The sequence below is a fragment of the Lipophrys pholis genome (genome assembly GCF_963383615.2).
Source record: "Lipophrys pholis genome assembly, chromosome: 8".
In the NCBI taxonomy this organism is placed as follows: Eukaryota; Metazoa; Chordata; class Actinopteri; order Blenniiformes; family Blenniidae; genus Lipophrys; species Lipophrys pholis.
In genome coordinates, this window is record NC_137630.1 from 29,428,379 (window position 1) to 29,443,839 (window position 15,461).

General features: G+C 41.7%; 2 protein-coding genes across 3 annotated transcripts in view; both read left to right on the forward strand.

Moving 5' to 3' along the window:
- wnk3 (WNK lysine deficient protein kinase 3) overlaps positions 1–4,197 on the forward strand; it is a 38,928-nt gene extending 34,731 nt beyond the window's left edge. The window contains exons 22-23 of the mRNA XM_080469156.1: positions 13–170; positions 1,010–4,197. Of these exons, the coding sequence (XP_080325282.1) occupies positions 13–170; positions 1,010–1,567 (716 nt within the window). The 3' untranslated portion in view covers positions 1,568–4,197. The remainder of the gene's footprint in view (positions 1–12; positions 171–1,009) is intronic.
- A 1,038-nt stretch (positions 4,198–5,235) lies between these two features.
- On the forward strand, positions 5,236–14,202 carry phf8 (PHD finger protein 8). 2 transcript variants are annotated; one of them, XM_080469238.1, is made up of 22 exons: positions 5,236–5,533; positions 6,066–6,302; positions 6,447–6,532; positions 6,637–6,769; positions 7,031–7,191; positions 7,332–7,473; positions 7,584–7,770; positions 7,848–8,010; positions 8,142–8,229; positions 8,498–8,604; positions 8,721–8,812; positions 9,112–9,201; positions 9,299–9,580; positions 9,685–9,767; positions 9,862–10,031; positions 10,151–10,236; positions 11,188–11,309; positions 11,404–11,732; positions 11,831–11,926; positions 12,003–12,112; positions 12,219–12,579; positions 12,668–14,202. In XM_080469238.1, exons 2-22 carry the CDS (start codon positions 6,205–6,207, stop codon positions 12,754–12,756), a joined length of 3,075 nt encoding a protein of 1,024 aa, XP_080325364.1. In that variant the 5' UTR covers positions 5,236–5,533; positions 6,066–6,204; the 3' UTR covers positions 12,757–14,202. The 2 variants fall into 2 exon arrangements, with proteins under 2 accessions (XP_080325364.1, XP_080325365.1); XM_080469239.1 differs by having other exon boundaries at positions 6,643–6,769.
- Positions 14,203–15,461: the final 1,259 nt, after the last annotated feature.

A 15,461-nucleotide genomic window follows, 5' to 3' on the forward strand; every position in this document is an offset into this window, starting at 1 on the left:
ATTTTTCCACAGATCACAGTCCTCTAAGGAAAAGCACATTCACAGATGAGCTGCACAAACTGGTCGATAATTGGACGAAGGAGACTGTGGGCCCTGCCCCGTCCAAGCCTTCTCTGAATCAAATCAAACAGATTCAGCAGGAGCTGGGAGGCTGGAACCAGTCAACAGAGGTAAGACGTCAACTAACACAGTCTCACATTCACACATGCAACACTGCAATTCACAAAACATTCTAAATTTATGGCCACATAGGTAATTTATCTTGTATCAGTAATGCCGTTGATGATGCTTTTTGATATTTTCAAAGAAAAACACAGCCTTTATTTTGATAGTATCAATAGATGATGAAATGAGGTTAGACAGCGTTGAGTCAGTTCTGATGAGCCGTTGCTGCTGGCAGAATGCTGCAGAGCCATGAAGTGTGGACACTTTCCAGAAGAGCTCTGAGTGGTTGTCTTTCTTTCAGTAACGAGTCTGACAACAATCGGGTGACACAGGCGAGATGCTTCCCTGCAGCAACATTCAGATATCAGCCGTGAGAAGCAGGGTTTTCTTCACCCGTCGAACGTTAAATGTGATATAAAACTTTCAGATAGGCAGATTTAGGAAAACAGATTTTACCTGTGTTTCGTCTGAAGGTTCTTTTATATTTGATGCTTGTATTGAAGAAACTATAGGCAAAAAGTGGAAATGGGTTCATCGTGGCTCAGTTAGAGTGGGTCGTCATCATATCCCCAGGGTGAAGGCTTGATTCCCCGCCTCATAGCTCAAATGGAGGTTGTACACTTTGCATTGCAGCCATTGCTTCTATCTGTAAGTGTGTGTATGAATGGCTGAACGTGACCAACGGTGTAAAGTGTTTTGGTACTGCTGTTCAGGATAAGTGAGGTTTATTACCAGAAAAACAAGATTTGGGTAATTTTTCATGAATGTCATTTATGTCAGGAGCAAAGCACAATAAAAAGCCATTGTGTTTCTTTTTCTGTATTCTTTGCTGTTTTGATTGCAGGGTGCTCCACCCGGTTGGTTTCCGGCGGCTCAGCTAAACCCCCAGGCACAACCGACCCCTGCCAGCTTGCCTGGGGCAGCCCCTCCACCAGGGGGCGGAAACCTGTCCACCCTGCACCCCCCGGGACCAGCGCCACAGCAAACGCACATTGCTCCAGTGCCACAGATGCAGCAGAGTTTACACCTGCATCCCTTGCAGCAGATGAGCTACCAAACTCCCGCCAGTCGCCAGCCGACAGCGCAGCCCCTGATGCAAACAGCTTCTCCGTCACTGTCACAGACACAGCCCGTCACCCAGCTGCCCCACCCGCCACCTCAAAGCCAACCGCTGCTGCCTTCCCAACTGCCCTCATCACCAGTGTCTGCGGCGGCGTCTCTGCTGCCCGGCGATGGCTCCGCTGCACCCGCAGACAGCAGCGCGACTGCTGGCGGGACGTTTTGCTCCTGTTCCTCGCCCTCCTCCACATGTTCCTCCTCCTGCTCGACTGCTGCTCTACCTTCCAGTGCCAAAATTCACCCAACACCCCCCACCTCGACCCTTCCTCTGGGACAGAAATGAAACCGAGCGAAGTGTGAGGTCAAATGAAGGTCCAAGAGATGGAGATACCAGTGGGTCGGGACGTGAAGTGGATCCACTGGGAGTATTGGTTTTGTGTATGCGTGAGAGTTGTGACTGCAATGAATATATGAGTTCCAGTGTTACTTCTGGATGAGGTGGGGAAATGAATGTGAAAGTCAGATGGTAGTGTTTAGTATGTACAAACTGAGGGTAACACAACAGCCGGGGTCTGTGAACCGTGATGCGTTCGGATGTTGAGATGTATAAAGTCTTTAATGTATGAGTGAGTGCATTTATGAGTGTGGTTGAGTGTTTATGGATTATCTGAGTACATATCACTTATGTCGTCGGACGCAAATTAACAGTCATGTTTTTGTTGGCAACCCTCCTCAGCTGGACCTGAAATCTCCCGAGGCCGAGGCGATGGGGACAAAAATATTTGACAGTGTTGACATTTTTTTGTTTAACTTGTCAAAGCTCACAGTGAAAGGACTATCAAGTTTTAAAAAGTGCAATTAGTAATGGTCATCAAAATTGATCAGCACGTATTGTATTGATTTGTCTTGTAAGGCATATGATATTTTTGTAGAAGCACAGTGACGAATACCACGCTCATACAGGATTTTTCAGGATCTTTTAAACATAGGCCTACAGCACAGAAAGCTTCAGTGGACACAAATGAACAACGGCACCCGAGACAGACTGACCCCAGTAAACCTGATCCGGCTCCCTTTATTACCAAGAAACCACCAAATACATCACAGCAGCACAGCATGCGTTCGATTTGTATCGTTCTTTTGTTTTCTCAACTTACAGGATCAGAGTTTTTCCCGATGTGATGGTGAAACCTGCCATTTGAGCTCAGAGCGTAACCAGACACACACTCAGGCCAAGACTGCATGACCTACACCACGTAACTCGTCTCGCCTGAGTCCAAACTGCTTGCACCTACGTCATCTATATTGAAGAATCTCGTAATTTATTATCAGTTACCAAGGCTAAATTTGCTTGTCGTGAGATGTACTCTCACATTTCACAGTTTTGCTGTCAGGTTGCAATTTGCCCATTGAAATCTATCAGTGTCACGCTCAGAGGAGGAAGAAGAAAAAAAACAAAAAAAACTAACTGCCAAGTTATTAATGATTAACGGGAAACCATGTGGGTCAATCCCACATTGCCTTTTAAAATTACTATATTTCGTGAGCGTGTGGGTGTATATTTTTAATGTGTGACAAAGCTTTGTGGTCGTCCCATGGTATACTGCTTTCATTCGAATGGAAATGTTCCTGCTGCCCGTGTTTTGGACTGAAAACACAGATGAGATCTTGGATCATAAACTGGTTGTAGGTGTCCTGTTCAACACTGTTGTGTGATCCTCACTTGCCTATTTTTCCAGTTTTGTTTGGCGTTGCTCAAATTCTTTATTACAACCGTGAACTGTCGAGCCTTTGAGCGTCGCCCGTCTGTGGGGACTGACCAGAAGCTAAAATGTGGGCCAGGACTGTGCTTCGTGCACCCTCCTAAAGGTTTACTCAAGTCGAAACTGTTTTCCATTCCTCGGTTTCTAAAAATCACATCATTATTCGATACGCGGAGTAATACATCAGCAGACAGTATATTACTGGTACAGCAGTACATTTCGCCATACACACATTTGACCATTGATGGTCGGGAGTTGATGCATTTTTGGTGTAAAAGTAGCTCGTAGTCAAAGCAGCATTTCTGTTTTAGGAATGAAAGAGGGATTGACACTGAAAACCAGAGATTTTACGGAAGGTAAAGACCACTAAATGTGATAAAAAATACTTTTTTTTTTTTTAAAACATGATCAAAGAGAAACGGCCCGTGCTCCATGGTATGGCTGCTCAGAAACTGCATCATCTAGAGTATGAATTCATACAGTTCTCTGTTTTTGTTGCTTTTCAAGACTTCCCACATCTTCACAGAGATGTAGTTCATTATTAGTAAAGGTGAGATACTGTGCTGTCACGTCTGATACTAACATGTATCTAACAAGCTACAGCTTAATGATCATGACTCATGATATGGAGCTTGCTTTGTCCTTGAAGTGTTACCAAAATGTTATCTAAAAAAAAAAAAAATAAAGATTATTTTTGTATTTTGGAATGAGGTTGTATAAATTGTAAAAATGTGTTCTCATCACTATAAATCAGAGGTTATATGAAACTAGAAAACACTGGTTTTCATCCCTGTTTACATGGGACTCCCTGCTTTGATATACCTCCTGAGTCCGGACTGGTCCTGGTCGTTCAACGTCACATCCAGATGATTTGTGAACAGTTTTGACTTCTTATTTCAGCTTTCAACCACAAAAAAATGATATATTTTGTGAAGATGTCGGATGGACTAACCTGCCTGCTGAGCTGCAGGACAATACAATATATAGGAACACTAATGAAGCAAAAATCTGGGGAGTCCCAAAACGGCATGACTGAGAACCAATGATGAAAAATACATTTGGGCAAAAAAAAAAGTAATCAGGATATATATAAAAAAAAAAAAAAAAAAAGTATGTTGCTGGTGATTTAGCCTCTGTAAATTGTAACTAATTCAACTGTTGATTTTATTTATGTTTTGTAACTAATCAAAATAAATGATGTTAAACATCAGATTACAATTTCGTGTTTGTTTGTTGGTTTTTTTCCTCCTGTTTGGTGGCGAACTACAATTCAGAGATATGAGCGCTGCAGAAGATTGATAGAGGGACAAGGTCATCTGTCAGGTCGGGTTGGACTCTAGCAGACATGTTTTGGCCCATGGGCCTTGTATGTGAAACCAATGAAGAATGTACCTCATGTTGCTGTCAGTGTGTGAGACTTAATACTTACTGATTTCTGTGCACTGGCCAACAATTAATCATACTGGTGAGAATAATTGCATAACAAAATCAGCTTACTACCGTCTGAAAATTATTGCAAGAATGAAAGGATTTCTAACCAAACAAGAGTCACAGAAACTTGGATGTGTTTATTTTCAGAAAGCTGGATTGTTTCTTTGATTAATTGTGTTGTAATTGTGTGTTTATAGGCTAAAGAATCTGTTGGATATCTGCAGCTCATCCAGAGTCCTCAAAGGATCCACTTCCAAATATTGCTTCTTGCATTATCAGAGTTATAGTCGGATTTAATTGAAGAATATAAAACATCCAGACCCCCGAGGTTCTCAGAAAGTGTTCTCAGAGTCAGAAGCAAACAAGGTGAAGCAGCTTTTGGTTCCCACCAGTGGAACAAACTTCCTGCTAATCACTTCTTTTTTATCAGGCCTTGAAATACTATTATTTGCTCAGACATTAAACAAGAGATTTTACTGATTTTAGTACCTTTGTCTTGGTATGGCTTTCACTTTATTCATTCTCCTTTATGTGCTGTTCTTAATCACTTTGTTTTAATGTTTTTCATAATCTTAATCGTTTCAGATTATATTATATTAAAATTTTCTAATAAATATTTGATAGAGTAACACTATATTTCCATTAATTTGTACTTTTTTCATTCTACTCGTGTCTTCTTTGTAAATACATGTATGCGTATGTGTGTGTTATAAGTAAGTAAATTATGGTTACAGTTTGTACTCGTCTTCTACAACGTTTTTTTTTTAAAATTCTTCTCCGCTTTTGATTGTCGCAACTTTATTGTCCATGGCTCGGCGGACAAACAGGGAACAACGGTCTGACGTTCCTACCTTTGAAATGGCGTTGATGCGGTTCAACGCTCCGTTATTTGTTGTTATTGTGCTCGCTTAGAAGCGCTCGGGGTTTTCACTTCTTGGGTCCAGCGGTAACTTGTGGACTCAGCCTCGCAATTTGGGCATTAAAAAGTTGATGAACAAAACAATGTGGTGAAAAGAAATTGTTAATTGACGTTGCATAATAAGGCCGTAAGCCTCGAGCTTGCGTGGGGATTACAACGGCTTTCGGACGCTGGGCCCAGCCGCGGCGGCACATCGGTGAGTTGCGAGCTTCGAACAGATCGACGTTGTTTCTCAGAAAATTAACTTGCTCTGATGCAGGCTTTTGGTGTTTGTTTGTGAAAACACCTAACGCAATCTTAGCAACTCGTTTGGGTGATCACTTTTACGAAAATATTTTGATTCTGATGCTAACACGATAGCTTCCGTGCTAACGGCTAAAGCGTTAGCATTACAATATTCCCTGAGCGCGCCGTGTTTACAAACATCGTTACTGACGTTACTGATTACTGCTGTTTTACATATGCATACTGTTTCCGATTTTAAAACGCATTTGTTGCTTGTTCATACATTTTGTTTAGTTTGCCTATATTTAGATGGTTTAAAGATTAATGGTTCGAATTCGATACGTTAGCTACTTGCTCATGCAGCGAGTTGACTGAACTTTTTTTTCTCTTGCAGCTGTTGTTGGTTTATGTGGTTTGTTTGTAACACTTATCATTTCCGTGCCACTTTTGCATTGGTGTCATGTTTCCTCCATTTCTTTGCTCTCTTATTGTATCTTTAACAGGATTTCAGCAGAATCCCGGAGGTCATGTGTGTCACCTGCAGGGATCTGGAACAGAAGTGACTTTAAGTTCAGTTCAACAGTAACTTTGCTTTATTACTGAAGAGTTGAAGCCTTTTGGATTTTACCACACAGCCTGAACATGGCTTCAGTGCCAGTGTACTGCTTGTGCCGGCTGCCATACGATGTGACACGCTTCATGATTGAATGTGACATTTGTCAGGACTGGTTTCATGGAAGGTAGGTTATTTTCACTTTTTATTATTTCCACTACATTCCGTATATGAGGAAACATTTGTGTGTTGTGTTGCATGATTGTTGATGTAGCTAAGATGTGGTCTTTGGAAATAATAAATCGGTCATGCACGTACCTTTTCTGTCTAGCTGTGTTGGAGTGGAAGAGGACAAAGCAGCTGAGATCGACCTATATCACTGCCCTAACTGTCAGGTCACCCACGGCCCTTCTGTCAGTAAGTTGTTACATTTTAAGTTTAACTCTTAGCACTGTAAAGCGGGATTGTAGTTCATTGTTTATGATCATTCGCTATGTCAGTATTTTTCCTTATCTCTACTGGTTCAGTGCGTAAACGCAGAGGAGGCAATAAGCAGACAGATGGAGGAGCCGCTGTGGGAAGAGACCCGAGTCGGCCGGTGAAGACAGGCAGTCCACAGTTTGTTCGCGAGCTACGAAGCCGCACGTTCCCCAAGTAAGTGTCTCCGAATGACATGCAACAATTCTTTAACTGGTTAACTGTCCATTATACTCTTTACCTGCAGGATGTGAGGTGAACTATGTTCAGTTAGTGTTTATTATCCTTTTATATTATTTTTCTCACTCAATCTTTCTATATTTTTTTTTATCAAAGTTATGTTTTACTGTAATTGAATCATCAAATATTCTCAGCTGACATATTTCACTTTCGTATTTTATCACTCATTCACATATCTGCTCATGTGATTTTTACCAGTGCGGATGAAGTCTTGCTGAAGCCGTCAGGCGCCCAGCTGACTGTTGAGTTTCTGGAAGAGCATTCGTTTAGCGTTCCTGTCATGGTACTACGGCGAGATGGCCTCGGCATGACTCTTCCTCCATCATCGTTCGGCGTCACTGATGTAGAGCACTACATCGGTAAGACCCTGGTACACAAAGTGTTGCATTTAAAGACATTGATCTTACACATTTGCGTGTGCAATTGACAAGATAATGGTATTTTAAATCATTGTGTGTAATTAAAGGAGGATCCTTAATGACTTGTGTTTTAATTGCAGGTGCGGATAAAGAGATTGACGTGATTGATGTGTCTCGCCAATGTGACATGAAGATGCGGTTGGGAGACTTTGTGGAATACTACAACAGCCCCAACAGAGACGGAGTGCTCAATGTGATCAGCCTGGAGTTTTCTGAGACCAGGTACATAGAGGAGATCTTCTCTGTGCTGATTGTTCTTTGTGTCATTATTTGTTTAGATTATTTGTTCAAAACTTTGTAGTCTTTAATGAGACGTGTTGGACTTGTCTCAGGCTCTCAAACCTGGTAGAGACCCCGAAGATTGTCCGGAAACTGTCATGGGTGGAAAACCTCTGGCCTGAAGAATCTGTTTTTGAACGTCCTAACGTGCAGAAGTACTGCCTCATGGGCGTGAAGGATAGCTACACAGATTTCCATATTGACTTTGGAGGGACGTCAGTGTGGTACCATGTCCTGAGGGTGAGAGAGAGCACGTATTCAGTCATCTTTAAAAAGTTTCTGTTCAGTGCTATAAACTTCCTCTCTGTTTCATTCAGGGTGAGAAAATCTTCTACCTGATTTCTCCCACTGCGGCGAACCTAGCACTGTTTGAGCGCTGGAACTCTTCATCAAGCCAGAATGAGATGTTCTTTGGGGACCAGGTCGATATGTGTTACAAGTGTTCTGTCAAACAGGGAAATACCTTGTTCATACCAACCGGTAAGCGCTCATGAGCAAATTTCAGCTGGTTTCCACTGATACTCAAAAACTACTAAAACTGTTAAATTCCAGTTGCCAACACTTTTTTTTATTGCTGCTATTACAAAGACAATAATTTGTTGTTCTTTCAGGGTGGATTCATGCTGTGCTGACTCCAGTGGACTGTCTGGCCTTTGGAGGAAACTTCTTGCACAGTCTCAACATTGACATGCAACTGAGGTGAGTTTTCTCTGCTCTATTTTTGTGATCATCTGCTATACAATCGATGTTTAATGCTATTTACAAGGGGATTTTTCTGCATTGCTGTTGAGATTCAGAGTTTTATTATTATTATGTAATCTCCACGTTGCTGCAGTTGTACATTTGCTACAATCTTGTTTTAAGTTTTTCTTCAAAATGACTCATCCTTTATCTCTAAGAAGTAAATCTTATCAGTTTGTTGGATTCATCATGAAAGTCTGACGGTTGTTGCTCTTCTCATTTATAGAGCATATGAAATAGAGAAGAGATTGAGCACAGCAGATTTGTTCCGCTTTCCAAACTTTGAGACTGTGTGCTGGTATGTTGGAAAGCATCTCCTCGATACCTTCAGAGGTGAGAAACTTCCATCGGTCTGATACTGGTCATGTTGTGTTTTTATACTCGTACTTTAAATGGCCTGTGTTTCCTTTAATCACTCCCGCTATGTGTGTGTGTTTATATTATAAAAGGTTTGAGAGAAAATCGCAGACACCCAGCAACGTATCTGGTTCATGGAGCTAAAGCTCTGAACAACGCTTTCCGCGGCTGGACTCGAAAAGAGGTGAACTCTTGCTCGTGATTTTATCCGTCCATATTTTAGTCATTAATTCAGGAGTGTAGTAGTTCAGACATGCTGGTACATTTTCTTATCATTTCAAGCCTGTGCTAGTTTTCCTCCCCAGTCTTTTTACAAGCAAAGATGATAGCTACAGGGTGTAGCTCGATATATGATGTTTTTGTTGTTGTTTTTTTAAAGTGAGAATGTTTTGCTATACACGGCCATTGAAATTGATCAATGTCTAAGTTGTGGCTTTGTAAAGTATTTTGCAAGATGTTATATAGTTGTCTTCCTACATTCAGGCTTTACCAGAGCATGAAGTGGAGATTCCTGAAACCATCAATACTCAGACCCTCGTCAAAGACCTGGCCAAGGAGATTCGTCTGGTTGAGGTAAATACACTTAAAGGTTTTCGTCCAAGAACATGTGGAGTTCTTATTTTATTTATCACTGATATCTAATCAATCAGACTTTGCTGTTTTATGTCAGGACATCTTCCAGCAAAACATTGGTCGCACCGGACCTCAGTTCCCTGGTTCCCCACTGTCCAAAGCTCCTCTGACCGCCGCCCAGAATTCTGGACGCCCACCTGGAAAAAAGAAAGGAGCCAAACCCAAGGAGGTGATAGGGGGTCTGGGACCCCCGGCAACCAAAAAGAAGAGTCAGAAAGCGCTGCTGAAGGCAGAAGCAGGAGAAATGGATCTCATTGAAATCCACACCAAACATACACTGAAGAAGTTTCAACCTGGAAAAAACAAGAACAAGAATAAGGTGTGGAATGTGTAAACTCATGTGAAAAAGGGTTGTTGTTTGTTTGAAATCTAGCAGTTTTTGTTTCTAAACCTTTCACCCTGGAATAAATGTTGTCTTTACAGCTGGACTTGCCATTGGAGGAGTTTGAAGGGAAGCTAAATAAAAGCAAACTGAAACTTGTGCTCACCAATGGCAAAATCCAGGGGTAAGCTGCAGAGTCATCCGGAGTGTTTCGTACTTTAGTGACATTTTAGTTGTAATAAGTCTTGAGGGGTTTTACTTTCTGTCTCTGGCTTTAGTAAGAAGGATGGCAGCAGAAATGGTGCAGGAAGTGCTGGAAGCTACAAACATCTTGCTGGAGACGGCTCCAGTTTGTCCGACCTGGAATCTGACGACGAGCTGCAGATTGACGAGACGCCTCCCCCGCGTCGCAAGGCTGCCGGGCCGAGCAAGAAAAAGAAATTAAGTGGTAAGATATCACCAGTGTTACGAATAAAGTAGCTTTCCCAGGTTATCGATTTAGTGTTTATCAGGATGGTGGTTTTAAAGCCACACTGACACTGAAAACGAACTCTTTCGTACGTTCAGGTCTTCCCCGGAAGCTGCCGAGAGCAAAACCCTGTTCTGACCCGAATCGCATCAGAGAGCCAGGAGAGGTGGACTTCGACATTGAGGTGAGATTATGATGGATCGAGCTGTCGGTTCTCACGGAAACGTTTCTGAACTGTGAGATCTAGTTACATGGTTCATTTCATATCGGTATCAGATTTTCACCTCTCGTTCATTGTCAGTGACGTATCAATCGTACACAACCGGATCTATCATGAATTTATAATACGTCATAGATTATATATTTACCAGAAAGTGACAAACAGTCACACCTCACTACATCCTCTACTCTTACTGCAACGCTCACTTTCCATGTTCATACAACTCACTCTGTGCTGTGGCAGAATCTGCAGAGGGGTGTAAGGAAAGAAGGGTGAGAAGGTTTGTGGTGTTGTTTGACTGCTGGCCCACTTCACAGGGATTAAAAAAGTCCCACACCAGGCGAGTGATTATTTTCAGATCGCAGTGTCTTGTTCTCTGTGTTGGACCGTTTACAGTCGTAACCTGGGAGTCAAGCTGAGCTGCAGCGCTGAAGAAACAGAATATATACTAACTAGTTCAGGAAAATTCTAATAATTAACATCAATACCAGTATACTGCGACAGCCTTGGTTTAGATTAGATGAGGACGTCGGTTGAAACATTGACTCTTTTGAGCTTTGCTGGTCAAACATTCCACATCATGTTCGCAGTGCTTCACTGTTTCCTCTCAGTCCATCGGGTTGTATTTGGTTTGTTCAAACTAAAATACAAGTTCAATTAAGAATTGTATTTATTTTTTAATCTGAATGATTTGGTTTGCTCTTTGATTGTCTTCTCTTTACTTGTTTCCAGTTTTGTAGCTTTCACACTTTGTAAAGCGACACAAACAACTTTTAATAAAAGCGTTAATTGAGAGGAGCTCAAATGTATTTGTTGTTAACAACCAATAAGTATTGTGACTCGACAAAGGCTCATTTATCAGACCAGGCTGGTTATTACCTCTATAAAGGTGGCATTTCTCTGGTTTGTCTTCAGGAGGATTACACCACTGATGAAGAGGCTCTGGCTGCTCATGGAGTGAAGGGTGGGGCAGGAGGCATTCTGGACTTATTAAAGGCCAGCAAGCAGGTGGGGGGATTGGACCCTGCAACTCTCAGGTGAGATCGACTAAAATGTCAGTGGCATCGAACCACTGAGCTCATAGGTTTTGATTTTGAGATGAATGGTTACTCAACTATGTGCGTCTCACAGTGAGGAAGCCCCAGCTTCTCCCAGCACCCGTGACGCCATCCAAGGGATGCTCTCCATGGCCAATCCGCCGTCCTCCTCATCCTCGTCCTCCTCTTCATCTCCCTTGTCCATCTCCGGAGGCCTGACGGAGGGCTTGGGTGTTGTCAAAGAGAAGGGTGGCAGGGCTGTGTGGGTGACAGGAGGGGTCAAAAAGACAAACCCGGAGAAAAAACCTGTCGTCCAGCGGCCTGGAAAACGACCGATCAAACGGCCAGCGCGTCACCTGAGCGACGACGACAGTCCGGATGAGCAGGAGACTCTGGGAACCTGCTTCAAAGATTCAGACTATGGTGAGCTGCTGTACAAAGCAGTTACAGTAGAAGCACAGGCTTTAACTAGTCGTTCTGTTGATCCAAGTTTTGTGATACTTGTCATTTTTTCCTCACAGTTTACCCATCCTTGGAGTCTGATGAAGAAGATCATGCCAGCAAGACGAAGATGAAGCGGAAGAAAAACTGGGACGACACACCATGGAGCCCAAAAGGTACGTGAATTCAAACGACAAAGATGTTTTCTTTTGAGCATCCAGAAGTTGATCTGAGTACTTTGCTTCCTTCCAGCCCGAGTGATGCCCACCCTTCCAAAGCAGGAGCGACCTGCAAGAGAAGGAGCTCGAGTGGCCTCGGTAGAAACCGGCCTGGCTGCAGCTGCTGCCAAGCTGGCTCAACAAGTGAGTGTGTGAACAGAGAATGTTGATCTGAGAAGTAGGTATCCATTTCAGGATGTTCAGCAGAAACAATCCTCATGTTTTTTCTGGGGTCGGGCGTTTTGTTCAGGAGCAGCAAAAGCCTGCTAAGAGAAAGTACACCAAAAAGCAGCGTCCTCCTGCTCCTGTCGTCACTCCTCCCCCTGTCCCCGCCGAGCCAGCCCCACCCTCCCCGACACCGGCACCCGAGTCCGCGGCGGACGACAGCCCCGACAGAAGGATGGATTATTTCTCCGCTAGTCTGTTGGACCATGAATACACAGCTGGGCCTGGACCCTACGGCCCCGGAGGCCCCAGAGGCAGCGGAGCCATGGCACCCGGCGTGTTCCTCACTTCACGAAGACCCTCCCTGTCTCCGCAGAACAGCAGCTCGCACTCCGCAACGTCCCCTGCTGGTTTAGCCAGCCAAGGCGCAATGGGAGTTGGGCAAGGTGAGCAATGAGCTAATAAAGTACCTTCAACAACATCTGGCATATCTGTGATGGTATATGTCTAATATTTCTCTTTACTCCAATTCAGGGAAACGTCCAAAGAAAGGACTTGCAACAGCAAAACAGAGACTCGGAAAAATCCTGAAAATTCACCGCAATGGAAAACTTCTCTTGTGAGAAACGATGGACATGTGGCTGTAGACTTAGTGTGAGTGAAGCAAAGGCCTTTGTGAAGTAGGTCTGAAGGAAATAGAGATAGTAATCTATATTTTGTACTCTAGGAAAAAAATGTTTACTGTTTTCACTTGTCATCAACTTTATGTTGTCCGACACCAGTTGCTCTTCCCGATCCCACTGATCCACATCTGAATTAAGGTACTGACAGAGGCACAGCTGGGACCATCAACAAAGCACCCGAGAGAAAAGATTAGTTCCATCTGATATTTGACACTGACAATAGGATTTCGGGATGAACAATCATTCAGAATTTTATACATTTTACTGTTCATCACACATTTTTTAAAAGGGAAAAAACAAATCTAGTTGAAGAATGTGTAGTATTTGTATAGTCCTCAGTCCCGTGCTCGAATACTCCTGAGGATACTGACACACACGTTTCTAGCATTTTGTACCACTTTACTTTTAGGTGGCATAACAATTAAAAGACATCTGTGAGCACTTACTGAATCTTTGCGCGAGTGAAACAGTGCGCAACATAAATTCTTTGAAGAAATTTGTCCCCGGTGTTTGCACAAGACGTTTTCCCTCCCAATACTGTAGCTTTCAGTCAAGGAATCTATCACCCTAAATTAATGCCAAGACAACAACAGTTTGATTTTATTTATTCATTTCATATTTATTTCACAGAGCAGCATCTTAGTGTCGCTTCTCCTGCTTTTATGTTCTTCCCACCTCACTGTCTGTCCTCTGTTTCAAACCACTTACCTGTTAAAGAAAGGAAAAAAAAATTATCCACTGTTTTGTTAGACTTTTTTACCGTTTTAGGTTGTCATTGTAAATATTTGTAATATTTGTAATTTATATAGCTACATTGGAAAACCAGAAAAAAAAATCTAAAATACAGAGACTAGTTTCCTGCATGTTGCCACGGTTTGTGCTGTAGTTGTGGGCAGCATTCCCGGGTCACATGTAGAGATGTGCTTTCTTACCATAGAATGTACTAGTAATCCAATGTGGAGACAGAGGTGTAGATTTAACTGTGTGAAAACATTGTGAAGTTGCAGGATCTGAATTTTGTAAATAAATGTTGTAATTTAAGTTCTTTTATAGTTAAAAAAAACTCAAAACTTTCTTAACATAACTTGTACATGATACATTGCTGTATTTGGGGGAAATATCTGAAATAGTACTTTTTTTTTATATTTGTATGCAGTAATGGTCATGTTAAGTTCATGTTGTCTTGTTAGTGTAATATCAGAAGTGTGCTACAAAAAGCCCATGTTAAAGTTCATTCATTTAGTTTTATATTATTGTTGATATTCACTCTTTTTGTTGACGTGTACTGTGTGCTTTAAACATGATGTTTAAATACGACCTGGAAAAGATAAAAATTTACCCTGGGCAAAATTTCCTTTTCTTAATTGAATTTTTTTCCAGGACCTCAGAATCGCCTAAAGTGTTGTTTGTGTAGAAACTGATTTGCTCAGTCAGTTACATTCACAAATCTACACATAAATCTGTCTCTATATTTTAAACTTTTTCTCTTTGAGCTGATGGGACATGGTGGTGAGCCGCGTAAGAGCCAGTTTAATTTGGTGGGGCCCAAACTTACTCAGGATTGTTGTATTTTTAGTACGTTAATTACTGTTTTTACATAAATCACATTGAAATATGAATTATTTTATTTCACCTTTTTTTATATATATATATAATTATGGCTTGTGTTTTAAAAATAAAAACGGGAAAAACATTTGATGTATTAAATATTTTATTTTGAGATATCCTTTTGAATTCTGTGTGTGCATAAAGTTTTAAATTTTCCAGTTTATATGCAAGGACTCATTGCTGTTAAACATATGGCACAGGGGCCCATGGGATGATGTTGCAAAGAACACACTGACTGGGTTTTTTAGTTTATAAAAAGCATCAAATGTTTTTGGTTTATTTCGTGGGGATAGCAGTGTTTTTAGTAAGAGTAGCAGACGTGAGACGACAAGGAGACCCGTGTCTGTAGGGGGTAGTGAAACCAAGGTAACTCATTGATGAAATATTGTTACTGTAAACTGGGGTGTCAAGCAGAAGGCCTGCCACCCAAACTCAGCCCACAGGAGGCTCCAGTGTGATCCGCCAAACTACCAAGCAAGTTGTTAACATTTCAGAGAAAACTTTTTTTTTTAAATTTCTTAAAAACTCAACACTGAGATCTGAGCTGCGATATTGGTGATGCTGCCATCAAACTAGTATTAGCTTCAAAGACATTTGTAAAAACATGCATAACAGCTATCAGAGAAGTTGTTGTTTTTTTTTTTTTTTTATTTCACTGTGTTTTGCACCAAAAGGTTTCACTACCGACCGGCCCGCTCAAGATGGAATTGGACTGTATTTTGCCCCTGAACTAAAATGTGTTTGACACTCCGGGTGTAACTCTGTAAGGGTAGGTTTGTGAAAACATGCACAAGAACATAATTATTAATAATAATGACAAAATGTTAAAATTGCACTTATTTCTCTCAAAAGGTCTTGGCAGACATTTGCCTCCTTTTCAAGTGCTTTCAGTGGCTTCATCAGTATAACTTGGATAAATGACGCTGACCTGACCTGAACTGATTTAATTGCTTTGAGATATTTCTGACATAAGGGGAAAAATAAAATCAAGTGTATTTATTTAATGCACCTGTTATTATTCTATTACCTATAGAAGA